General features: G+C 46.8%; 1 protein-coding gene across 3 annotated transcripts in view; it reads left to right on the top strand.

Moving 5' to 3' along the window:
* The first annotated feature begins 3,827 nt into the window (after positions 1-3,827).
* RAB6A (RAB6A, member RAS oncogene family) overlaps positions 3,828-25,422 on the top strand; it is an 81,657-nt gene continuing 60,062 nt past the window's right edge. For all 3 annotated transcript variants that reach the window (XM_068419251.1, XM_068419242.1, XM_068419260.1), the window contains exon 1: positions 3,828-4,155. In XM_068419251.1, coding sequence (XP_068275352.1) covers positions 4,086-4,155 — 70 coding nt within the window. In that variant the 5' untranslated portion in view covers positions 3,828-4,085. The remainder of the gene's footprint in view (positions 4,156-25,422) is intronic.

The raw sequence follows: 25,422 nt of genomic DNA, 5'->3' as shown, positions 1-25,422 counted from the left end.
CCCATCGCTCCAGCCTGTCCAGACCCCTCTGCAGAGCCTTCCTGCCCTCCAGCACATCAACACTCCTGCCCAACTTGGTGTCATCTGTGAACTCACTGAGGGTGCACTCGATCCCCTCGTCCAGATCATTGATAAAGATATTAAAGAGGAAAAGCTATTAAAGATACTAAAGATACTGAAGAAAACCTCTGATGTGCTTGTCTCCTCTCCTACCTTCTGCAGCGCTTCTCAGGACTGCGCCTATGGCCTGCAGGAGTCGGTGGGGTGATCTACCCTGGCTTCAGCAAGCGGAGGCAGGTCCCTCAATTGCTTTATCTTGAAAGCCTCTTCCATATTCCCTGCCAGCTCCTTGGTCTGTAACCTCTTTGGCAGGCAATGCAGAAGTGTTTCCTTTGCCCAACGCGAGGAGATGCTGAGCCTGAGCAGAGCTTTTGTGATAAAAATCATTGTTACTAACAGTCAAGACTGGTAGAGAGCCTTGTTTTCCCTGGGATCAGCAGGAAAGATCCCTGAATCCATACTGACACGTAAACAAAGACAATATCTGTATTTAAAATTATGTTGAAATGATTTAAGTCAGGTCTCTGCCCATCTGGATTCCCTTTGCCCGTGGTGTAGGAGAGCAGCCACATGACCAGTGCCGCAGCACTGCGCCAAGGGGAAGCACTCCCAGATGCTGGGTGGAAAGCTGAATGCGAGCTCCTGCTCGTATCTTTATTAAAACTTATTTAAATTTAATCCCCTTATTAAAGACACATTTTTTCTTTCAGTTCACTGGCAGTTCAAGGCCTCGGAAAAAAAAAAACCAACCCTTGGAGAAGCAGTTGAGGGAGTACAAATGAAACGATCGAAAATAGAAAGTGGAGATCATTTGGTTTTCAAAATGCTGTCTGATTCCGCACCGGGATTGCGGGCGCTGGGAGGGGTGAGACCCATATCCGAGAACAAGATTCCCAGAGCGGGAAGGTTCAATGAGTGTTTCCCTTCACCAGGCAGAGACGGAGCAGAGAGGTCGAAGCTGGAGACACCGAACAGAGGACATTCATGGCCGAGGGTGACCTGCCTGCGAGCAAATCCCCACCGAGAGTCTGTGCCCCCTTCAGCTACATGAACCATTTGCAGATCCAGGACACGTGGAGATGGAATAATATTAGTTTCAAGCCCTCATCTTTTTCAAAGAGGAGGTGGATTTGGGGTGTGGTGTCCCCTTAGAGGAAGAGATGCGGTGGTGAGACGTAGCTCTCAGGCCTCGGAGAGGAAGGTGTTGAGATGTGAGAGGGCACAAGAGAAGAAAATTCGCTGGCAGTGAATATATTTCAGGGGACTAAGCGAGAGGTGGCCGCCATTTCGTAAGAAAGATGGGGACAGACTTTTTAGCAGGGCCTGTAGCCACAGGCCAAGGGGTGATGGTTTTAAACTAAAAGATTCAGATGAGATAGAAGGAAGAAATGTTTTACACTGAGGGTGGTGAGACACTGGCACAGGTTGCCCAGAGAGGTGGTAGATGCCCCATCCCTGGAAACATTCAAGGTCAGGTTGGATGGGGGTCTGAGCAACATGATCAGAGTTGAAGTTGTCCCTGCTCATGGCGGGAGGGTTGGACTATGACCTTTGAAGGTCCCTTCCCACCCAAACCGTTCTATGATTCTATGATTTCCCGGACCATCAGAGCGGAGAGGCTCTGGAGCAATCTCCCAGATGGGAAAACGATGGAAAACCTACCCGTTTCCAGGTGGAAAATACCCCACGGAACATTATTTGGACCTTGGTGAGTGGATCGAAGAGTTTTGCACCAACATCAACATGAAGATAGCCATGGGGCAGGAGCTGCAGACCCTGAAGGGCTCTGTCATTGAGCATGTTCTCATTTCAGGCAGCAAAGTTGAGCTATTCCTGGGAACAGCAGGCGATGCCAATGCCAGCTGAAGCCCAGGAGGGTGAGTGCTTCTGAAAATCACATCTTCTGTTCAAATTCAAGCAAGGGAGTATCAATCGGTGCGGGATTGCACCAGAGTGGGAGAGGAGGGAGCAAGACCTTCACTACAAGAAAGACATTGAGGTGCTGGAGCAAGTCCAGAGAAGGGTAATGAAGGTGGTGAAGGGTCTGGAGCACAAGCGTGATGAGGAGCGGCTGAGGGAACTGGGGGTGTTTGGAGAAAAGGAGGCTGAGGGGAGACCTTGTTGCTCTCTACAACTGCCTGAAAGGAGGGTGTAGCGAGGGGGAAGTCGGTCTCTTCTCCCAGGTAACAAGTGATAGGATGAGAGGAACCGGCCTCAAGTTGTGCCAGGGGAGGTTTAGATTGGAGATCAGGGACAATGTCTTCATGGAAAGGGTTGTCAAGCACTGGCAGAGGCTGCCCAGGGCAGTGGTGGAGTCCCCATCTGTGGGGGGATTTAAAAGCCGTGTAGATGTGGTGCTGAGGGACATGGGTTAGTGGTGGCCTTGGCAGTGCTGGGTTAACGGTTGGACTCGATGATCTTGAAGGTGTTTTCCAACCAAAACGATTCTGTGATTCTATAAGCTTGCATGGACAAGAGACATCCCTAAGCCAAGGTTTAAACAGGAGGGGCTGGGATGCAGCTGGGAGCCTCCTCAAGAGGCCAGTCAAGCAAACTGGGGAGAAATGAGCAAAAAAGAACTAAAGGGAGAGCTGGCTCCCAGGTTCCTGCTTCTCTGCCAGGCAAGGAGGGAGCAGCGAGCCATTTCCAAGTGACAGCTGTGGCCACCGCAAATGAGTGGCAGTGGGAATCATTGCCATTGCTGGGAAATGTCTCCCCACTGTGAGGGATACGCTGGGGTCATCGTGGAGTGAGGGTCCCCAAGAGATGCTCCTCTGAAAGGACTATGCATATCAGTTTAGGATTAGGCCTTTGGTCATGAGGACTTTGCTCGTTCCTGACACGTTTGGGATCCCCCCCCTCGCAGCTCAGTGATTTCAGCAAGCGGGATTTCACCCCAGCACCATAGAATCACAGACTGGTTTTGGTTGGAAGGGACCTCAAAGATCATCCAGTTCCAACCCCCCTGCCATGGGCAGGGACACCTTCCACCAGACCAGGTTGCTCCAAGCCCCATCCAACCTGGCCTTGAACACTGCCAGGGAGGGGGCAGCCACAGCTTCTCTGGGCAACCTGGGCCAGGGTCTCACCACCCTCACAGGCAAGAATGTCTTCCTAAGATCTCATCTCAATCTCCCCTCTTTCAGTTTAAAACCGTTCCCCCTCGTCCTGTCACTCCATGCCCTCGTAAAAAGTCCCTCTCCAGCTTTCCTGTAGCCCTTCAGGTACTGGAAGGTGCTAGACGGTCTCCCCAGAGCCTTCTCTTCTCCAGGCTGAACAGCCCCAGCTCTCTCAGCCTGTCTCCAGAGCAGAGGGGCTCCAGCCCTCTGAGCATCTCCGTGGCCTCCTCTGGACTCGCTCCAACAGCTCCATGTCCTTCTTGTGTTGTGGCCCCAGAGCTGGACGCAGCACTGCAGGGGGGGTCTCCCGAGAGCGGAGCAGAGGGGCAGAATCCCCTCCCTCGCCCTGCTGGCCACGCTGCTGGGGATGCAGCCCAGGACACCGTTGGCTTTCTTGTTTTCTGTCGTCCACGGAACCCACGCAGCCATCGTTAGGCTCCAGAGTGAACACCCCCCCCCCCCCACCCCCCCCGGCTCCGCTCGGCGGCAGCGGGAGCCAAGCCCCGCCCCCTTCCGTGTCGCCCCGCCCCTCCCGCTGTGATTGGCCCATCGCCCTGGGGAGGGCGGGAAGGCGGGGCGCGCGGGCACGCAGGGTGGCGTGCAGGGGGGCGGGGCCGTAGCGCGCGTGCGCGGGGCGGAGCGGAGCGCGCGGCCGCTGTCGGGAGGCGCCGGGAGCGCGGGGGAGGGAGCCCGGCCCTGAGGGGAGCGGCGGCGGCGGCGGCGGCGGTGGCACCTCACCTCCCCCAGCCGGCTGTGCCTCGCCAGGGCTCTGCGCCCCCCAGCCGCAGCCTTCGCCGAGGGGGGGGAAGGCGGAAAGCAAGCGAGTGAGAGAGAGAGAGGTCGCGGGTCCCGCCGCGGGGAGCGGAGTGAGCGTGGGGCGGCGGCGGCGACGGAGGCTCCTCCATCATGTCGTCGGGCGGCGACTTCGGCAACCCGCTGCGGAAATTCAAGCTGGTGTTCTTGGGAGAGCAGAGCGGTGAGTCACCGCCCGGCCCGGCCCGGCCCGGCTCGGCTCGGTCCGGGGCTCCCTCGCTCAGCGGCGGCGGGGCGGGCTCCTCCTTTCCCCACCCGTGTGGGGGCTGCGGGATCCCCCCCCGCCTCTCCTCACCCTCCGGGGAAGGCTGGGCTGTGCCATAACCGCACATTATGAGGGTAAAAAGGGGTCTCGCACCCCTTCCCCGCCGCTCTCCGTGGGGTGGGGGGCTGCGGGCCCTGAGGGGGGGCCGCCGCGGCGGGTTCGCCTCCCCCTCGCAGAGGCTGCGCTGCCTTGTGGTCGCTGCTCCTTGGGTGACAGGGAGGGATCGAGCGTGGCTCAGCTCGAGTTTAAAAAATAAACCTCACCAAAACCCACCCGCTCCGTCTCCAGAAACAGTTGCTGATTCATTTGATCCCAGCTCCTCTGTTTTCATTTTGGGGCAGGAGTCTCAATTCTCGGTGTTTTCTGTGTAAATACAGCATTTTTCGACAGTGGAGTTCTGTCTTGGCAAAGTGGATTCAATATTTAATTCAGTCGATGAGATTTTCTTCCCTAAAAAAAAAAAACACCACCCAGCTGATGCCTCCTCCTTCCTCAGCAGAAGGCCTCTATGTCCAATGCCACATATCAAATCTTGCACTTCAGAGAGTTTTCTGAAATAAAAAAATGCTCGTTTGTCAGATGCTTTGTGTAATCCTGGTCAGATACCGAGCGATCTTTGACATAATGAGTAGGTGCAAAATATTTTCTGTCTCAGGGTGGGGTATTTGCTCCCTCAGCCACCTTTGGTCTCTGTGTGGTAGGAGATGATGAAATACTAGTCCTTTTTTTTTTTTATTTCCCCCCAAATGACTTATATCTTGGTGTTTCCTCACTTATATGTAGATTAGCTTGGTGATAAAGCTGCTATTAAAATTATTTACCTATATATTAGGGGTTTCCTTTAGTCTGTTCCTTTCATCCTTTTTTATTTTATTTTTTGGTGTTGGAACAGCTCCTCTTCATAATGGGGATTCAGGGAGCACAAGTTCAACTTGGGTATTTTTTTTTTGGGGGGTAAGTCACCTGATCTGCTTGGTGAGCTGCTGTTTGACCAGCCATTTTATGAGGATTTTGGAAGAGGGTCATGTGTAAAAGATACTAGTTTGTTTTTTTTTTTTCCCTAAGGTATTTGATAACAGGAATCTTAAGTATTAGCAATGCATGTGCAAAATGCTTGGCTTGTTTTAGTGTATTTCTGAGCTTTGATTTCATGAAGCTTTTCCAATACCTCCATGGGAGGTTGTAGCACCTGGTGCCGATCTTAAATCTCAGCAGCTCTTAGTTTACACGTGGATTTCTTGTCTATTCTAGCAGACATAACATCAGATATCTGCTTCCTCTAGCCTTGTCATTTTTTTTTCCCCCTCTCAGTTTATCATCTGTGTTTATACTGTGAGGTTTTAAGTAATTCCTGTTCATAGCATCAAATCTGGGGAGGAGAGAAGGGGTTTTAGGGGTACAGCACAGTAAAATACCCCTAAATAAATACACATAGCGCTGCAACTGCTGCCTTGACTGTGGCTTATGGATGGCTTCAAGCTGATTTGAATCTCTCTGGTTAGGGCCCGGCTAGCAGCTGCGGTGTGGGCTTCAGCCCTGCCTTTGTCTCAGATCCTGGGCGATGACTCCGTGCCTGTTCTGTGCTAAACGTGGCGATGCTGATGGCAGCGTAGCCCTTGGCGTGTCCACGCAGCCCACGGGCGCTGCGGCGTGGGCACGCTCCAGCGCAGCGCTTGGATGAGTCTCGTCTGTGATGGAGAAATGGCTTTTTCCGAGTTCGGCTTGGATCTCTTCAGATATTGCTGTGATGATGTCATTCTGTGTGATTTTTTTTTTTTTGCTGTCCAAAGGGTGAATAGCTCGCTCCCGTTGCAAATGGCTCCTGGAAGAATAAATGTGCTAATAATATTCTTCTGTCTGATAGAGATAGTTACAGAAGCATCTCTGGTGCCTCAAAGGGAGTTTGGGTGGGTTTTGCTTACACGTAGCTCCTTCTGTCGTTCTTTGTTTTGAAGGTTAAGGGAAATGCAGAAATAAAGTTTTTAATAATAGCAGCTTTCATAAACGAGAAGATCTCTTTGTACAACTGTTGCGCCGCCGGATTGCTGCATTCGCTTCCTGCTCGGCTAAAAGGTTGGCTGCTGGTTGGAAGGCCATAATTAAAGATCTCCTACTGCTGCTGGGAGGGAGGCTGAATCCTTCTGTTTCAGTTCCATTCAGGGACTTCACAACGAGAAATGAAATGTTATAAAGGGCTACGATGTCCATTAGCTGCCTTCTCCTCTCCCTGTATACGGTCCCTTCAATAAATATGTGTGTTATGGCTAAGAAATCCTTAACTGGAGTTCATTAGTGTGCAGGCTTACAGCCTGTCCATGCGAGTGTGTGAGCAAAGACAATATCATTCCATGCGAGATCTGGAAGCATCTCTAGATGTTTTATTCTTATTTGATTGCACAGTGGCTGTGATGCAGCCTGTGATTTTTTTTTTTTGCTGCTATCCTCAGCCATATTGTGGGAGTTCGATGCCGTATACCCAGGCGTTCGTGTGGACTGCAGTGCTTCTTCCTAGTTACGCTCTTCATCACTCGCTGCAGATTCTCTTTCCTGTGCGAAGATGCTGATTATTTTTTTTTGTTAAAACCCCTTCTTTCCTTGCTCCCTCATCCCCAAATCCTCTCTCTCGTGTCCATTACATTATCTGCCTTCATTACGCTGGGTGCCGTGGCGAGCGAGCTGACACACCGCTGCGGCTCTCTGCCCGTGGGTCCTGCCCGTGGGTGCTGGGGTGCGTTGGCTGAACGCCATCAGGTCACTCCCGGCTCCTTTCAGGATTTACTGCAAGTCATTGCCTCTCAACAGCAATAGGGTTGGCGTGTCCCCCACGCCCCTCTCCAGCCGAGCCTGGGTGCTTGCCGCATGTACGGTGGATTCATCACCAGCCTGCAATATAATCCCTGTCCAGCTGGAAGCAGCTTCTCTTTCTTTCTCCCTTATTTTTTTAACTTGTAGTACAAGGATATAGCATTGGGTGGCTAGCAAGAAGGCAACTTCACCAGCGCTTGCCTTAATTGAATTACTTTTCTCAATGATTGAAGATTATACAGAGTTTAGCAGTTTTAAATATGCTAATCTGTACTGAAAAGGCAGAGAGAGCTCTGTGCCGAGGGATTAGATAGAGCTATTGTGAGGGGGGAAGTATGCTTCCTACTGCCTTTGATCTCGTCTTATCAGGTGATTTTTATCAGTCCTAAAGCCTCAAGTTTAAGAAATTCTGATTTCTGGGTCACATCAGTTAGTGTACATATCACCTGTATTATAGGGTAGCTTGCAGTAAATATGGTGTATGTTCAAATATTAATAACATCTTTAGTTTTATCTTGCATGCGAGCACCTCTCCTACTTAATACATCGATTTTGTTGATTGATTGGGCAGAACTGAATGCTGGGGCACTGCAACAGAAATATTCTTTCGTCACGTGGGTTTATGCTGCAGCTTTTATTGGCGAGCAAGTCTGAAGGGCATGAATATGTACAGAAAGCAAAATAAATCCCTCTTGTCTCTTTCTGCTGGCATTTCTGCATTGCATAAGATCTTGAAGAAAATTAGAACCAGTTAACGGTTTTTGATCAGGAACTGAGATTTTTGATATTGAAAACACTGATAAGTACGAAGTAATAACTTGTGAAATATAACTGTTTGGAAACCACTAATGAACTATACTGTTGCATAACGATGTTGGTACAGGCACTGCTGAACAGTGTGATGTCTTCTTAGATAACTGGAGAACTGCAGGTGGTTCGTGTGTAGCATGAAGCTGGTGTAACACTGGTCATGGTTCAGCCTGTCTGCAGAGACTGGCATCCCTGTGCAACTTAAAACTCCCTTCTTTGTAAGGAATCCTCAGCTTTACAAGCTCCAGAGAGCCGTTAACTTGTCCCGCTGATGGTTTAAAACTTTATCCCCTTCCCTCCTGTTAGTTTCCTACTGTCTTGGTTTTCCTGTGGCTGGGTCTTCAGATACTTAGGTTTGTATTTGGACTGTATGCATTTTTCACGTGTTGCTGAACTTCATTTGCTTGGATACATCTGGAGGCTGAATATTGTCGCAGTTCTTCCTGTTCTCCATCTCTGAAATAGCCCTTCACAGAATCACAGACTAGTTGGGGTTGGAAGGGACCTCTGGGGATCATCTAGTCCAACCTCCTGCCAAAGCAGGTTCACCCAGAGCAGACTTGCAGAAAAAGACTTAAATGTTTTGCAGTGCCTGTTCTCATGGTGCCTTTTGGTCCCTGTCTATTTGTGGAAGCCTCTGAAGGAGCTAGATCTTTTCCTCAAAGGAAGAATAGCTGCGCCTGTCTGCACTTTGGTATGTTTTTCTGCCTGTATCTGAGAAATAATTTGTGAACTTGGAAAGAAAGGATCTTCTTATCCCTAGATTTAAAAGAATGGATTTTGTATCTGCAGCTGTTGGGGTCCTTGGTGGTACGTGGCACTTTCTTAGCACATGATCCAGGTTCTACAAAGCTGATGTCTGTGGCCTTTGCTGAAGCTGTAAATGGGTTTAACAGAGAAACAAAGGTGAGGAACCTCATCTGAGGCCACCTTAGCAGAAGATCTAGCGTTTGGAAATTATCAGAGCCAACAGTTGTCAGCCATTCTTCTCAACTTCACTGATGGTTAAAAATCTGTCTTCTGTAATCAGTTGGTGAGGAAGTAGCTGCCTTCCTATTTACCTCATAATTTAGTCCAGGTGCCAGTGAAATGTACCTGTTGTGTGCACTGCTGATTAAAAACACCCAGCACCAACAAACCAAACCAAGCAAACAAAAACTCTCAATGGTTTGACACATGGCTCAGAAGAAATCAAATTTCGCTCTCTCAATGTGAACACCGTCAGATTTTTCAAGACCACTTCCAAAACTCACCTGTGAGTCCTGTAACCTGCAAGAACCTTGTGACAGATGAATGTTTCTGAAAGGGTACAGGAGCTCTGGTGCATCTCTTCTGGTATGGATCAGCATAGGACAAGACTAAAAGTGCTATTTTGAAAACTAACTGATATAATCAAAGTGATTACGAGTTTGACTCATTAGTATAAATTATTTATGGAAGTAGTCTAAACGAAAATGTGTCTCAGCAAAGAAACAGCAGTCAAAATATGGACTGGCAGTGAAAGTAGAATTTTTCAGGTCCATTTTCTTGATTTATTTACTGAGCTTACACGAAGTTGAAAAACTAAATGATTCTTTGTTTTCCCCTCGGCATAAAACAAACTCCTCTGGCTCTAATATGTTGAAGGGCCTCGGGACAGCAAACAATCAAATCAATTACATCAGATATTTTCTTTTATGTTCCAAACTTGATGGGCTAAATATGTTACTTGAATATTCTAAAACATTAACTGAAAAAGGACTTTTTGTGTGTTTCACAGAATCACAGAATCCATGAGGTTGGAAGAGCCCTTGGGGGTCATTAAGTCCAACCATTGCTCTCACACCACCATGTCAACTAGACCAGGGCACTAAGTGCCATGTCCAGTCTTTTCTTAAACCCCTCCAGAGATGGTGACTCCACCACCTCCCTGGGCAGCCCCTTCCAATGGCTAATGACCCTTGCTGAGAAGAAATGCTTCCTAATGTCCAACCTGAACCTCCCCTGGTGCAGCTTGAGGCTGTGTCCTCTTGTCCTGTCGCTGGTTGCCTGGGAGAAGAGGCCGACTCCCACTCCACTACAACCTCCCTTCAGGTAGTTGTAGACTGCACTAAGGTCACCTCTGAGCCTCCTCTTCTCCAGGCTAAACAGCCCCAGCTCCCTCAGACGTTCCTCATAGGTCAGACCCTCCAGACCCTTCCCCAGCTTGGTCGCCCTCCTCTGGACTCGCTCCAACACCTCAACATCTTTTTTGAAGTTTCAGTAGAATGTAACTCTTACCCAAATGCAGCTTAGCGCATCGGGAAGAAAAAATGCTAATCTGGGAAGCAAATGTTATATGAAACTAAATCTCAGTGCTTTTCACCTGTGTGAACTATGTAATGGTTCAGTAAATGTGTGTGTGTGGATGCACATAGATTATACTTGGGAAATACCAAACTGAGTGCAAAGGCCATACTGAGTGGCGGGGATCCTCTTGAGGTGGAAATCGCTTCTTGTTGGTTGTCAAGAAAATAACCAACTCTAAATGCAAAGCAGGATCAAAATGGGGGGCTTCAGTAGAGAGTTTTCCTGCTCCTGATGTCGCATGCCACTGAGTGAGGTTATAAAACACGCCCCTGAAACCTCCCCTTGCTCGATACCTGGACCTGTTTTTTGCGTGCCACTGAGTTCTTGAGGCCCTTGCTCACAGAATCACAGAATCAACCAGGTTGGAAGAGACCTCAGGGATCATCGAGTCCAACCACTGCCCCTACACCACCCTGTCAACTAGACTATGGCACTAAGTGCCATGTCCAGTCTGTTCTTAAACACCTCCAGAGATGGTGACTCCACCACCTCCCTGGGCAGCCCCTGCCAATGGCTAATGACCCTTGCTGTAAAGAAATTCTTCCTGATGTCCAACCTGAACCTCCCCTGGTGCAGCTTGAGGCTGTGTCCTCTTGTCCTATCGCTGGTTGCCTGGGAGAAGAGGCCGACTCCCACTGCACTACAACCTCCCTTCAGGTAGTTGTAGACTGCACTAAGGTCACCTCTGAGCCTCCTCTTCTCCAGGCTAAACAACCCCAGCTCCCTCAGCCATTCCTCATAGGTCAGACCCTCCAGACCCTTCCCCAGCTTGGTCACCCTCCTCTGCACTCGCTCCAACAGCTCAACATCTCTCTTGAAGTGCGGGGCCCAGAACTGCTCGCTTCTGGCTGCCTCCTGTCGAGTCTGTCACACTGAGTTCAACCTTCACATTAGGAAGGAAGTCCTTATTCAGCTGCGCAGCACAATGGTGCCATTTGTTTAATTTGACATTTTAGGAGAAGGGTGTAACTTTCCTTTTTTTTTCTTCCCTGTTAGCACGTTCTTTCTGCAGGATCGCTGTAAACCACGACAAGTCGTTGCTGCCAGAGTGCCAGGGCACGGTTTCCCAGTCTGCTGCATGATTTGAAAAGACTTCTTGGCATACCCAGTATGATGCTAACTGGTTTAGTTACAGTGTGCACGAGGGAAGCTGGGGAATACATTGTGTGATGGCCTGAAGTTTGACTTTTAAAGTATTTTTACAAAGTCAAACACAAAATCCTTGAGACTCTCAACAGGAATAAGAACCAGCTAAAGAGTAGATGCTCCAAAGTCCTTTTCCTTCTGCTAGGATATTTGTTGTCCATAGAATAACTTCTTCCTTCAGTCCCGTTGCAACAGCCAGAGCTGGAAATGCCACTTTCTGCTGCACTGGAGTCTAACTGGTAACTCTGCAAGCGAATCCTGCTTGACCTTGGCTGCTTTCACAAGTGCAGGTGCACACCGGTATCACCATGGTAGTTGCTTGCATTTTAATGCACAGGGTTGGGACACGTACATTAAGAGTTTCCATGGCTTGACTAGCTGCCAGTATCCCCTGGAGATGCCACAGAGCTATTCTGAGATCTGCAGGCTCCTAATGTTCTCTCATCCAGACATGTGTAGGTGTCATCAACACACAGATTTAAGGCTTTGGTTTAAATCTAAAGCATATTTGCCCAGAACTGAAAGAGCTGGGAAGAAATCTTGGAGCAGTGCTGATGAACAGGTAGCTGTTTGGATTCAGACATGGCCAGAACCGGCTGCGCCAGTGGAAGGTGCAGGTCAACCTGCTAATGAGAAAATGTTCTTAGCTTTCACTTGGTCTCTTTTACATCTTGAATTGTGACCTCTTAAACCTCTGTGCTATTAACATTTGTGACCATATAAATGAATGCCATATATCCTCCTAAGTGACTTTTTTTAACGATTTGCTTCAAGGAGAGCAACTGGCAATTGCTGCAGCAAAAAAAAAAACCCATAACACTCCAACATTTCTGTAATTAATGCAGAGGCCAGTTTATTCCATTCCTCTAAATGCTTCCTGCCATGCTTCCTGTACTTGTCTCTGTCCAGGTTTGAGTTAGAGCCAGTTCATTCTTTTAATGTTCTTGATATATGCGACACAAAGGGAAGGGAAATTAAATCTAGGATAGATGTGTAGCTAAAGGGAGAGGGGCCCTCGGAGGGTGCAGTCTCACCGGCAAAGCTCCAAGAAGCGGCTGATGCAGGACTGACAAGATTCCTGTCAGTTTGATCTCTGCCAGGGAGTATAAGGAGCTGCTGATGGAGTCGGGGAGAGTGAATCCCTGCTAACAGGTCGGGAGTTGGGCCCTGCAGAGGCTCTGAAGTGTCTGTGCAGAAAGGGGCAGGCAGTTGGATTCATCTGAGCGCAGAAGTGTTTCTCTGCAGCTCGCAGGGCTGGGCACTTCATTTGTTTTAATGAAGATGTTGCCTTCTCTGGGAGTAGAAAATATTCACTCATTACTGACTCTGTCCTCTTCTGCCAGCACAGAAATGGCCGTGAGAAACTCGACTTGGCAGTGACGGGAGGATTTTTTTCTTATGGCTTGACAGAAGGGAGGCTTAGCAGAGGAATCTGAACTAGAGGGGTGATTGAATGATCCAGTAGCTGCCTGAGGTGGCGGAGGAAATGGAGAGAACAAAATTTATTGTAAGTAAGTGCTGCGAGCAAAAGCATAGCGTGCACACAGAGATCAATAAATCTTGGCGAGAGCAGCGCGAGCTCGGGACCAGGGCAGAGGGCATTCCATGAGAAATGCAGGTAAGTGGAGAACGCTTGCTTTTGGAAAAGCAACCGGATCTGCAGGTAATGTTTCCTGATGGATGGAGTCAGTGCCGTGAAAGTAGGTGAACAGGGCTTAACTTTCATGTATAATGAAATGAATTGGCGGTGAAACGCTGTGCTGCAGTGTCTTCTCTTTCAAAGGAAGTTCTGACCCCTTCTTGACTTTACCAGGCAGCAGTAGGCAAGTCCTCGTGCTAGAGGTTTGCTGCCTTATTTGTCCTGTCTGTATTACCTGATCTTTTTTTTTTTTCCCCTTCCCCTGGTTTCAGATTGATGCATTTGCTGCTGAAGCAGTTTTTGCGTATTGTGTCCTTGGCTCACTCAAAATGGCTGAAAAATCACTCGTGTCTGCATAAAAGCTCACTAAAGCTGAGCTTCTGCTGCTTCCTTGGGTAAAGCTGTAGGAGAATATTTCAGCGTAGCAGCTGAGCGCAGCTGGAGGAGGCTCAAATCAAAATGGCTGAAGAAAGCTGGAGTTTGGTTTATCATCTCAAGGAAATCCTAAGTGCTTTTTCTTATAAAGTATTCAGAGGTCAGGATGAAATGCCAAGAAGTTTTCACAGGGTGAGTCTCTTCCAGCCCCTCATTTCCAGATCCACTCACTGGTTCAGGTGCTTACAATTCCTTCTCAGCTTTCCAAACTGCCTCTTAATATCAGTTCTTTATGTATTCAGTCCATAATTATGCTGCTATTCTCTCTGTTCTTCCAGCTTCGCTTTTTTTTTAAATTGAGTTAGTAAAATGTCATTGGAGTGGCTTTTATCCACCATCATACAATTAACTTTGTGACCACAGTTCTTTTCTACTTTTTTATTTTTAGTTGCTCTTAAACCTCAGTGTGACTTGGAGAAGGGGGTAGGTTTTTTTCTTGAAGCTGCATGAACAGTAGGCAGATCAAAAGCTTGTGTCCCATAAAATTTACCTCTTTATTTGGATACTGTAGTGTAATAGCAGACTTGAAAGATGCTTTTCTCAGTGAAAGCGTCACAATCTTGTAATAATCTGTTGGCTTGGTGTTAAAAAATTATTATTCCCCCCTCTCTGTTCAAGAGTGCAAAGGGCTGATAGGTCGTCTCTGTTTATATCTGTAGGCTTGGTGGGCTGTTTATGCTGTCACAACAAGTAATTTGCAGTTAAATACAGTTTTGGCCTTAGGAATTCTACAATTTCACTTAAATACAAAAGTTTTTTTTTTTTTCTTCTTTGGAATACATCTGGGTTTTCCCCCAAATCATTAAACTACAGAATATATAGTAAACTCAAGAGGAACCTTGTGCTAATTACTACAAGCATTCCCTCCAGTAAGTCCTGACATCTAGAGAAAAATTTCCCTATGGAATTGTGTGGATGATGTTTTACGTGGTTGTTGTGGTCTGTGCAAGACTTGCACAGCTAAGAGTGAGTCAAAGACTCGAGATCTGGCCTTGCCTGCTTGGTTTCAGGTTAAATCAAACCTTGTTTGGAGCGTGTCACAAGTCTAACTGTGCCCCTTGGAAGGTGGAGGAGCCACGTACCCTGGTCTAGCAGTCCTGGATCCTTGATCCCAGGAAGAGCAAAGCCTTTCCATCTTTACCCTTTGGAAACTGGAGGGAGGGAAGGAAGAAGTGTCCTACATGAACTGATTTTAAGGAGTTTCAAGACAGCTCTGCGCTTTTTCCCTCATTTGATGCTTCTCAAATGCTTGCCTAAAATACCTGGCTCAAGAATCTGCCCTGTGCTGCTTTGATTTCAGTAGATGATTCCACATTGCCACTGTCAGCCCCACAATGGAAGAAGACAGCAACTGGGTGTCACATAGTATTTACTGGGCTTGGTGGCAGCTCTTTTATCCATCTTAATGGCAAACAAATGTGACCTTCTGTGTTTGCTCATATGCCTTTGAGGTCCTCGAAGAACCCTGTGGTGCACTTGAAGCTGGTTTTGTAGGTGTGACAGCCTGGAGACCCAAAATTACCTCCTGTGTGCATTTATACAGGGAATTGCTAGAGCTGGAAATGTCTTTTCTGTGTATTGTGGAGAGTAAATATTGTAGTTAAATAGAAACTCAACTAGTAGATGTCCGTAGAGCCCTCTGAAGGGATTGTTCCTCTGGAAAATACTGCTGGAGGAGAATATTTATTTCAAGATATTGTATCCCAGCTGGAGTGTAGATAATTCTCCTCTAAAGAATTTTCTCCTTCAAACCCAATTTCTCATATAAGTGCTTTCTTTTTTTCCTGTAGTTGAACTCTACAATGCTTTTTGGAATAACCTTTTTTTAGGAAAGGTCAGAATTAAAAAAACAAAACAAACTTGTTCTATTGACTATTTAGAACCAAATTCCTATCTTTTAAAGACTAACTTTTTTTTAATTCTTCTAGATGAATATTAAACCTTGGGTCTGCAGACTCCTCAGGCTCCAAGGCCTCTTTCCAAGGCATTTGAGAAATGCAACTGGGAAGGAACAAGTTTATTGTCAGCTTAAACTCCCTACAGAGTTTAAAAACTCCCTGTTTTTAGAGGCCCTACACATTGACTGGCTGAAAATTGTTGTGCTGGATTAATATTGCTCAGTTTGCCAGATTAACATCATTTGAGCTTGAAGTTCTTAATTTGCAGTGGAGGTGGAGCAGGTAGGAGGAGCGTCAAGTGTCCATGCTGGTGGCCTCTGTTCTGCCCCAGTCCCCAGGAGGAAAGCTGGCAGAGCTCAGGAGGAGAGTTGTGAAGTAGAAACGGGTGGTGTCATGTCAGGATACACTTACCTTGAATTCTTAACCTAAGGTATTTGTAGCAATGTGTTGTCTGGACTTGTATGAGTGTATGAGGAGACCAGAGTGTGCAACTCCTTAAACTGTGCTATTTTCAAGTTCTACGTGGTTTTTGGTTTCTGTTGCTAAAAAAAAAAAAATTGTGGTTCATTTTTTTTTGGTACTGAAAAACAGGGTCCTGTGCTGCTCTTGTAACATGGCCAGCAGGTCGAGGGAGGGGATTCTGCCCCTTTACTCTGCTCTGCTCTGACCACACCTGGAGTACTGTGTCCAGCTCTGGGGCCCCCAACACAAGAAGGACACGGAGCTGTTGGAGCGAGTCCAGAGGAGGCCACGGAGATGCTCAGAGGGCTGGAGCCCCTCTGCTCTGGAGACAGGCTGAGAGAGCTGGGGCTGTTCAGCCTGGAGAAGAGAAGGCTCCGGGGAGACCTTCTAGCACCTTCCAGTGCCTGAAGGGGCTACAGGAAAGCGGGAGAGAGGCTTGTTACAAGGGCATGGAGTGACAGGACGAGGGGGAACGGTTTTAAACTGAAAGAGCGGAGATTGAGATGAGATCTGAGGAAGAAATTCTTTGCTGTGAGGGTGGTGAGACCCTGGCCCAGGTTGCCCAGAGAAGCTGTGGCTGCCCCCTCCCTGGCAGTGTTCAAGGCCAGGTTGGATGGGGCTTAGAGCAACCTGGTCTGGTGGAAGGTGTCCCTGCCCATGGCAGGGGGTTGGAACTAGATGATCTTTAAGGTCCCTTCCAACCCAAACCAGTCTGTGTTTCCATGATTCTGCTCTGTTTTGATATCAGCCATTTTTCTCCTGTGTTGCTGTGGAGTTGCATCATATAGGCTAACCCTTGTGTATTGTTGTGCAGAGAATCGTGTACATCTCTAGTTATTTTTGCCCCAGTCCCCAGGTGTTCTCTGCAGACATCCTTGTCAACTTGGATCAGCGAACGCTGACTGAATTTGGGCTGTGCTTTGTGGAGAAGTGTGCTTAATGACAGCGAGCACAATGTACTCTGTGCATTTCTTTTCTTTACAAGCTGCCTCCTTAGAAGCCAGCCTGCATCGACCTCAAATCAGGACTATTTTAAGATCTGGTTTGAGCTTTGTTCTGAAGACATACTCACCTGTGTGTCTACCTGAAGAATGAGTTGGAGAGAAGAGAGCTTTTGTTCTGCAGCACTTGTGTGGAAAGAATAAAGGTCAAGGCCCAGAAGATGGTAGGTTCTGGGAACAAGGTGGAGGAAGCTATATGGAGCTCTCGTTTTCTTCTTTTTCTTCTTTAACTCCTTCCTCCAGGCAGGACAAAAGTCACTATAGTGTGAGAGGGCAGAACTTTCTTTGGGAAAAGAGAGGAAGTATTTGCTTGTTTTGCCAGATGGATAATGGTGCTGGGGAAATGTTAGGCAAAACTTAAACGAATTAAAGGATGGAGGGAAGGGAAGTCAGTAGTAATCCCTTGCATTTTAATAGGGCTCCTGAAACGTCTCTAATTTGTCGCTTGAAAAGGCTGACTTAGCATTGCTTGGTGTGCTTTCAAGGGCAAAACACACTTAGGAAGGGAGTGATGGCTTGTTTTAAAGACTCCATTCAGCATGTGGTACAGGGAAACGATGGCTGGCTTCCCTGAGCTAGGTGATAGCATACGCTGGTTTAGCTCGCATCAGAATGATGTTTAGTGCTGAAAAGAGTAGAAACCATGAATGTTTCGCTCCAGAAATGTGTACTCAGGTGGCTGCCCGCTTTATCTCCTCCCTTCTGCAGCTGTTCTCTGCCTGAGGATATTGCCATCTTAACGTTACTTTCCGTAGCTATAGGAACTCTTGTGTGTTTTAGACCATGATACCGTGAAGGAGGAATTTCTCCTGTGAGACAGCCGTAATCCACGGTATCTCCTCTCTCACCACAGCAATCTGCTGCATGGGACTTTATCTGCTTTTCTCTCTCTCACCAGTGTTGGTTGCATCTTCTAATACAGTTTTTGGGATTTATGTGACTTTAGCTTATTAAATGATGCAAATAATACTAACACAGGGCAGGGGGGAGATTACGTAGAAACAGAGGACAAAGATAGAGGCTGTTCTCTGCATGCTTATTCAGAGGGGAAGTTGGAAGATAAACATTTGAAGTCCCATAGTGGACTTGGTTAAATGCTGTATGTTTTGTAACAATTATGAAGATTTTTGTCTCAAACTTCCTGTTTACACAAATAGCTCCTGGCAGGAAGAATGGCGGTGTCTGTATTGGCCTAGCTTGCAACTGGGCTGAAGAGGTTGTCTGCCTGAGCTACTAGCACTGTAAATCATCGAGTGCACCCTCAGTAAGGTCACAGATGACACCAAGTTGGGCGGGAGTGTTGGTGTGCTGGAGGGCAGGAAGGCTCTGCAGAGGGGTCTGGACAGGCTGGATCGATGGGCCGAGGCCACTGGATGAGGGTCACCAAGGGCAAGTGTCGGGTCCTGCACTTGGGGCACAACAACCCCCCGCACCGCTACAGGCTGAGGGAAGAGTGGCTGGAAAGTGTCTGGGGGAAAAGGACCTGGGGGTGTTGGTTGATGGCAGCTGAATATGAGGCAGCAGCGTGCCCAGCTGGCCAAGAAGGCCACCAGCATCCTGGCTTTGTATCAGCACTAGTGTGGCCAGCAGAACTAGGGCAGGGATCGTCCCCCTGGACTTGGCACTGGTGAGGCCGCACCTCGAATCCTGTGTTCAGTTTTGGGCCCCTCACGACAAGAAAGACCTGGAGGTGCTGGAGTGAGTCCAGAGAAGGGCAACGAAGGTGGTGAAGGGTCTGGAGCACAAGTGTGATGAGGAGCGGCTGAGGGACCTGGGGGTGTTTAGCCTGGAGAAAAGGAGGCTGAGGGGAGACCTTCTCGCTCTCTACAACTGCCTGAAAGGAGGGTGTAGCGAGGGGGGGTCGGTCTCTTCTCCCAGGTAACAAGCGATAGGACGAGAGGAACCGGCCTCAAGTTGTGCCAAGGGAGGTTTAGATTGGAGATCAGGGACAATATCTTCACTGAGAGGGTTGTCAAGCGCTGGCACAGGCTGCCCAGGACAGTGGTGGAGTCCCCATCCCTGGAGGGATTCAAAAGCCGTGTAGATGTGGTGCTGAGGGCCATGGGTTAGTGGTGGCCTTGGCAGTGCTGGGTTAACGGTTGGGCTTGATGATCTTGAAGGTCTTTTCCAACCAAAATGATTCTGTGATTCTGTGATCAAAAGAGTTTTTTAGGAGGAGATTCAGCTGTGCTTCGGCATTGCAGAAATATGGTGTCAGGTAGTTGTGGCTCTAAGGAAACTAAATGAAGCTTCGTGGGCTAGAAAGGAAGGACAAGAATAGATAATGCTCAAGCAGAATGGCAGACGCATTGGTAACAGATGTCCCAATGCTGTATTTTTTAGTGACTGCAGAGAGGAGGGTTAAATTAAGGCAGCATCATCTGTAGGAAAAGGCGATGAACCAATAATCAAATCAGATAATCAAATATTACAGGAAAAACTCGAGTTTTGCAGAAATACGACTTCTTCCCCATGCTTTCTCTGAAGGCAAGAGGATAGGGGGAGTTGGCTGGCCTGTTCTTGGAAAATTCAGATTATTCTTATCCCAGCACTGAATCTGGCTTTCATTTAAAAGAGAAGATAGTGGAGACAGAACAGAGCTCTGAAAGAAAGACTTGCAAAACCCAAAGAAACTTCTGGATGCTTGAAACAATTAAAATCCGAGTGGTTTAGGGAAAGGGAGTGCTTTTGTTTGGCTTTTATGGATAAAGTTCTATATATGATGTATAAAGGGATGTTGCAATGTGAGAAGTGAACCTGCAATGCTGAATTCTTCCAGCTCTTCAGGCAGAAATTACATTAGAACCCCTTCAGTAACACTTTACAGAAATGAATAATCCAGAAGCTTCTCTTAAAAGATAATACTTTACAAGTCTGTGTTATGCTCTTTCATTACAGGCTTCATTGAGATTCTTCTCCAGTTTCCTGCAAAAGGCCGGAGTCTGAGATTTCTATAATACAGATATTTTGAATAGGGAAGAGGAGAATATTGGCTTTTTCTTGTAGGGAGCTGGAACCCCTCTCAGAAGGGCACAGAAGGCTGTATAGATGTTTAAAGTGGACGAGAGAAGTAGTTCCCCATTGGAAAAAAATAGAAATAACTCAGATCCTGTACTGACTAGATTTGGAGCCAAGAATGCAAGGTAGGTGATTAATCATTTTAAGTGTATAGGAGCAATAATATGGAAAAATTTTGCTGAATTAGCACTTCTAGAGGTGCTTTGGGCAGCTAGTAAGCAGGAAAGATGAAATTTATAGGAATAGTGTGCTGTGAAGATCAGGGTCTTTAGACTTGAGACTATTTCAGGTGGAAGGGACCTACAAGGATCATCTAGTCCAACTGTGGCCAATTCAGGGCTGACCAAATTAAAGCATGTTGTTAAGGGCATTGTCCAAATGCCTCTTAAACACCGACAGGCTTGGGGCATCGACCACCTCTCTAGGAAGCCTGTTAATATATACCATTTATGCTATGTATTTATTATATTTGCTTAATTTATGTTCATTTATGCTGTGTATTTTAGGGAAAGTTTATTAAGAATCCTGAGGTTTTGTGGTCTAACCCTGTACTCTTGTCTCTGTTAGAGCTTTCAGGGTGTGATAGCCTTCACGTAAAGCTCTTACAGAACCATATATTCATCTTTAGTGAAATGGGTGCCACTGAGTACACCAGGAACCTTGGGTGACTGGCTTGGATGTAACGTAGTATCAGGCATTTGCATTAACGTGGGTGAATTTTACCCCTACTTGTCTGCATCTGTAATGGGGACAGAGAACTACTGTGCTTTCTGTAGGTGTTAGGAGGATGATGTTTCCCATCAAACCTAGGTTGTTTTACTGATTTAAAACAAGAATTCCTTAAACTATGGGCATCCTTCCAATTAACTGCCTCAAATCTCCTTCCTCAGTGGAGATGTGTTGTCCTTAAAGGTGTAAAATACGAACACTTTATTTTTTTAATGAATTGTCCTAGCACTCCCTCTACAATCCCTGAAAACATATTAAAAAAAAGTTTAAGCTTACTGTTTTATTAGTGAGACCCTGCCTAACCATGGAGTCTTTCAGAGTGAGTGAAATGAATGAGAATGATGTGTTGGGTGATGTTGTTAGCTTGTGAGGCCTCTTGGTTTGGTTTCATTTGTCTGGTTAGCACCTTTCCCTAAGGATTGCTCATCTTTGTTGATTTAATTCCTGTAGTTATCGGTTTACTTCCACCTTAACGTGGCAGAATTTTGGGGGTTCAAAGCTGCAAAAGAGATAGTCAGGGGTGTTTCGTGGCTTAGAAGTATGTGGGTGATGCAGCTCAATGTGAAGAAGGTAGGCAATACAGAATCACAGAATCAACCAGGTTGGAAGAAACCTCTGGGATCATCGAGTCCAACCATTGCCCTGACACCACTATGTCAACTAGACCAGGGCACTAAGGGCCATGTCCAGGCTTTTCTTAAACCCCTCCAGAGATGGTGACTCCACCACCTCCCTGGGCAGCCCCTTCCAATGGCTAATGACCCTTGCTGAGAAGAAATGCTTCCTAATGTCCAACCTGACCCTCCCGTGGCGAATCTTGAGGCTGTGTCCTCTTGTCCTATCGCTAGTTGCCCAGGAGAAGAGGCCGACTCCCACTTCACTACAACCTCCCTTCAGGTAGTTGTAGACTGCACTAAGGTCACCTCTGAGCCTCCTCTTCTCCAGGCTAAACACCCCCAGCTCCCTCAGCTGTTCCTCGTAGGTCAGACCCTCCAGACCCTTCACCAGCTTGGTCCACTGTCTTTCCGTAATCTATATATGATCTGTATGTATGAGAATTACCTAAGGAAAACTACTTTTCTCCCCATTTCTCGGTAGTTCCAGAAGAGGAATCCACTTCTGCTGTCTTGGGAGAAGTCTGAGCCTTACCATGGGTCACACACCTCTGAAACAGGACAATCTTCTGTTTCTCTTTTTGCCCTGAGATGACTGGACCAGTTCCAAATGGAAGCTGAATCATCCAGCTTCTCTTCCATTTTATCTGAGCATGGAATACCAATTAAAATGTTAATTTAGCATTATCACAAGACCCATTTTGATATTGTGCGGGTGTCCAGAAGTTTGAACCACCTTGCTTACATTGAGATCTTCCAGGTTTTTATTCATGGCATTCAATTTCCAAATACATTTGCCACATCTAAATAGAATCTGAGTGTTTTATAGTTGAAAACACCTCTTAGAAGGAGTTAATTAACCACCGTTGAGATGTTTCTAAATAGAGGCATTTTACATGTTGTCCTGTTTGCAGTATTTAATGAATGCTTTCTGTGGGAGTCTCCCTAGGCAGATGAGTGAAAACCTTTGAATCTTGTGATTTGGTTGCTGTATTATTGCTGGAGCCAGTTTGCCTGGATAGTTCCTGAGAGGAAAAATACTTTAGTTTTTTTTTTTTTAAAGAAAGGATAAGCTGCTTAGTCTAGAAATTTCTTTACAGTGCCCTAAGAACTTTGATATAAGTTCATAAAATAGTTCAAATAACTGTCAGATATTGTCCTTTTTCCCCCATAAATCAATTTTTTTCATGAAATCTGTATAGTTCAGGAGCAATCCTGAAGGCTGTATCGTTCTGTGTTGCTAGTGTCTAATAAATGAACTTATTTTTCCTTCTTTAACATGATGCATAGAGTACTCCTAATGCTTCTGTAGAACCAGGGATGAGGTGTCTCCTTGTTTCAGCAGCATTGTGTGCCATCAGCGCTGTGTGTCCTATCCAGTTAAGCTTTCAAGTGGGAAGTATTAACGGCTCAAACTAGAAGGAAAAAACAAGATGCTGAAGGTTAAAACTTGACTGCTTCAAGTCAAGGGACAGAAATTGGGGTGTTCTGGGATGTCGTTGCTGTGAGGATCTTTCAGATGTGCCAGCTCCTCAAGTGGACTCAAATAGTTTGCTTTTAATAGGCAGCATTATCAATAATATTGGGATATTTTCATCTGGTTTTGGGCATCTAATAATCTGAAATTTTCCCCCCCTTTTTTTTTTTCCTAAACTTCATGGAAAGTTATAATACAGCCACCAGTGTAGAGTTCAGTGTCACACTTGCTTAGTTTTATGAAGACTCAAGTGTTTACGTAGTGTTGAGGCATGGAGCGGGCATGGTAGCCTTCAGAAAAATCGGCTGATTTTGGTGCCTTCATGCTGTGGTAATAAAACTCCCAGAGGGAATTTGGTTTTCTTCTGGTGTACCTGCAATGACTTCACATTTCTGTAGAATCTATTTCTGTGCTAAACTAGCAGGACTCCATCCATGTAACCAGTGAAGTGCTTGATTTACCATCTTGATTTGGGGCTGAACCTGAAGGAGAGAAGATGCTGTCTGGCTTCAATAGTTCCAAAAGCTAAAGTTAAGATATTTTACTTAGCAGTGGCTGTTGAACTTCATCCCTGGTTAAGCAACACAGTTACTTCAAGCAGCTGAACGTGTCCTCGTCAAAACTTTCCATAAATGTTGAACCAATTAAATATTATTCTTTGACTTTCACTGTCAACCAGTATATGTTGAAGAAATCCGAGGGGGCAGTTTGGTGTGCCTTCATGAATGCAAAAAATCCGAGAACTAATATTCATTTAAAACTTGAATAAAGTAGCCTTTCCCCTTTACAGCTCTCCAGACTTTTCAATCCCCTTTCTTCTTGTGTTGATATCTGCCTGTATTTTCTGCTTACCGGAGCAGATGTGATTCTTCAAGAAAGATGTTGAGGTGTTGGAGCGAGTCCAGAGGAGGGCGACCAAGCTGGTGAAGGGTCTGGAGGGTCTGAGCTACGAGGAACGGCTGAGGGAGCTGGGGGTGTTTAGCCTGGAGAAGAGGAGGCTCAGAGGTGACCTTAGTGCAGTCTACAACTACCTGAAGGGAGTTGTAGTGAAGTGGGAGTCGGCCTCTTCTCCCAGGCAACCAGTGATAGGACAAGAGGACACGGCCTCAAGCTTGGCCAGGGGAGGTTCAGGTTGGACATTAGGAAGCGTTTCTTCTCAGCAAGGGTCATTAGCCATTGGAAGGGGCTGCCCAGGGAGGTGGTGGAGTCACCATCTCTGGAGGGGTTTAAGAAAAGCCTGGACATGGCACTTAGTGCCCTGGTCTAGTTGACATGGTGGTGTCAGGGCAACGGTTGGACTCGATGATCCCAGAGGTGTCTTCCAACCTGATTGATTCTGTGATTCCTTTTGTATCTGGTCAATACAACTTTTCATGCACATTGTTGTAATCCAGATAATATTTGTAGCTGATGATACTGTTGCTCTCAGATCACACTCTCAAAATCGCCAACATCTAGAGAATATTGGATTGACCGTCTATGTTTAGGAAAGATTTCTCCCCCGTGTACATATTCTGAAGTAATATGAATATATTCACATCTCGGTCTTCAACAGTCTCAGTACAGGAGCGAACTCCACAGGTAATTTTTGATCAAGACTTGTCTTAGGGAAGAAGCATCAGATACACTTCATTGAAGTTCAGTTTTGTAACCAATTTTGAATTGTGATTAAGCATTAATGTGAAATTATTTGGTTCTATTCTTAGACTGTTCACCGTTCAGTTCCTGTTCATCTTTCTGAATCTTATGCCTTAAATTAAAAGATGCAAGACCACTGGAGTTTGAATGCTCTGAAGGTTAGAGTGAAAAATAACCCATCACAATCCTGGGACTCTGTACCGAAGAAGAAAAATAATCTAAGGTTATCCAGGAAGGAACCTCCGTAGCAGCTGAACGTGGTGGTTTCAGGTAGCAAATCATTAGACATAGCAACAGGTCTTTTCACTGATGTAATTTCTAGTGTATGTGTTACGATTGTCATTGATAATACGCAGATCTCAGGAGATCACAGAATCACAGAATCAACCAGGTTGGAAGAGCCCTCAGGGATCATCGAGTCCAACCATTGCCCTGACACCACCATGTCAACTAGACCAGGGCACTAAGTGCCATGTCCAGTCTTTTCTTAAACCCCTCCAGAGATGGTGACTCCACCACCTCCCTGGGCAGCCCCTTCCAATGGCTAATGACCCTTGCTGAGAAGAAATGCTTCCTAATGTCCAACCTGAACCTCCCCTGGCGAAGCTTGAGGCTGTGTCCTCTTGTCCTATCGCTAGTTGCCTGGGAGAAGAGGCCGACTCCCACTTCACTACAACCTCCCTTCAGGCAGTTGTAGACTGCACTAAGGTCACCTCTGAGCCTCCTCTTCCCCAGGCTGAACACCCCCAGCTCCCTCAGCCGTTCCTCGTAGGTCAGACCCTCCAGACCCTTCCCCAGCTTGGTTGCCCTCCTCTGGACTCGCTCCAACACCTCAACATCTTTCTTGAAGTGCGGGGCCCAGAACTGGACACAGGATTCAAGGGGCGGCCTCACCAGTGCTCAAATAACTCTTTTGCTCAGATCTTGTGGTCTAGGTGATAGAGGAGCTCTTGGCTCCTTCCCCATCAGCAAGAGGAGCTCAGTGCAGAGCAACAGTCGCGCTTACCAGCACCACCCCTTAAAGAGCAGATCCCCACTTCCAACGTAACGGCGGTCCAAAGTGGCTTAATTACTTTTGATCTGCGTGTGTAGCATTTTACATCTTCCAAATCTTTTAACAAGCAGATAATTAGGTATTTAAAAATAAAACACTGGGATGTAAAAG

Source organism: Nyctibius grandis, chromosome 2, assembly GCF_013368605.1.
Source record: "Nyctibius grandis isolate bNycGra1 chromosome 2, bNycGra1.pri, whole genome shotgun sequence".
NCBI lineage: Eukaryota > Metazoa > Chordata > Aves > Nyctibiiformes > Nyctibiidae > Nyctibius > Nyctibius grandis.
The sequence above is the reverse complement of the archived record's forward strand: the minus strand, read 5'-3'. Positions and strand labels throughout refer to the sequence as shown.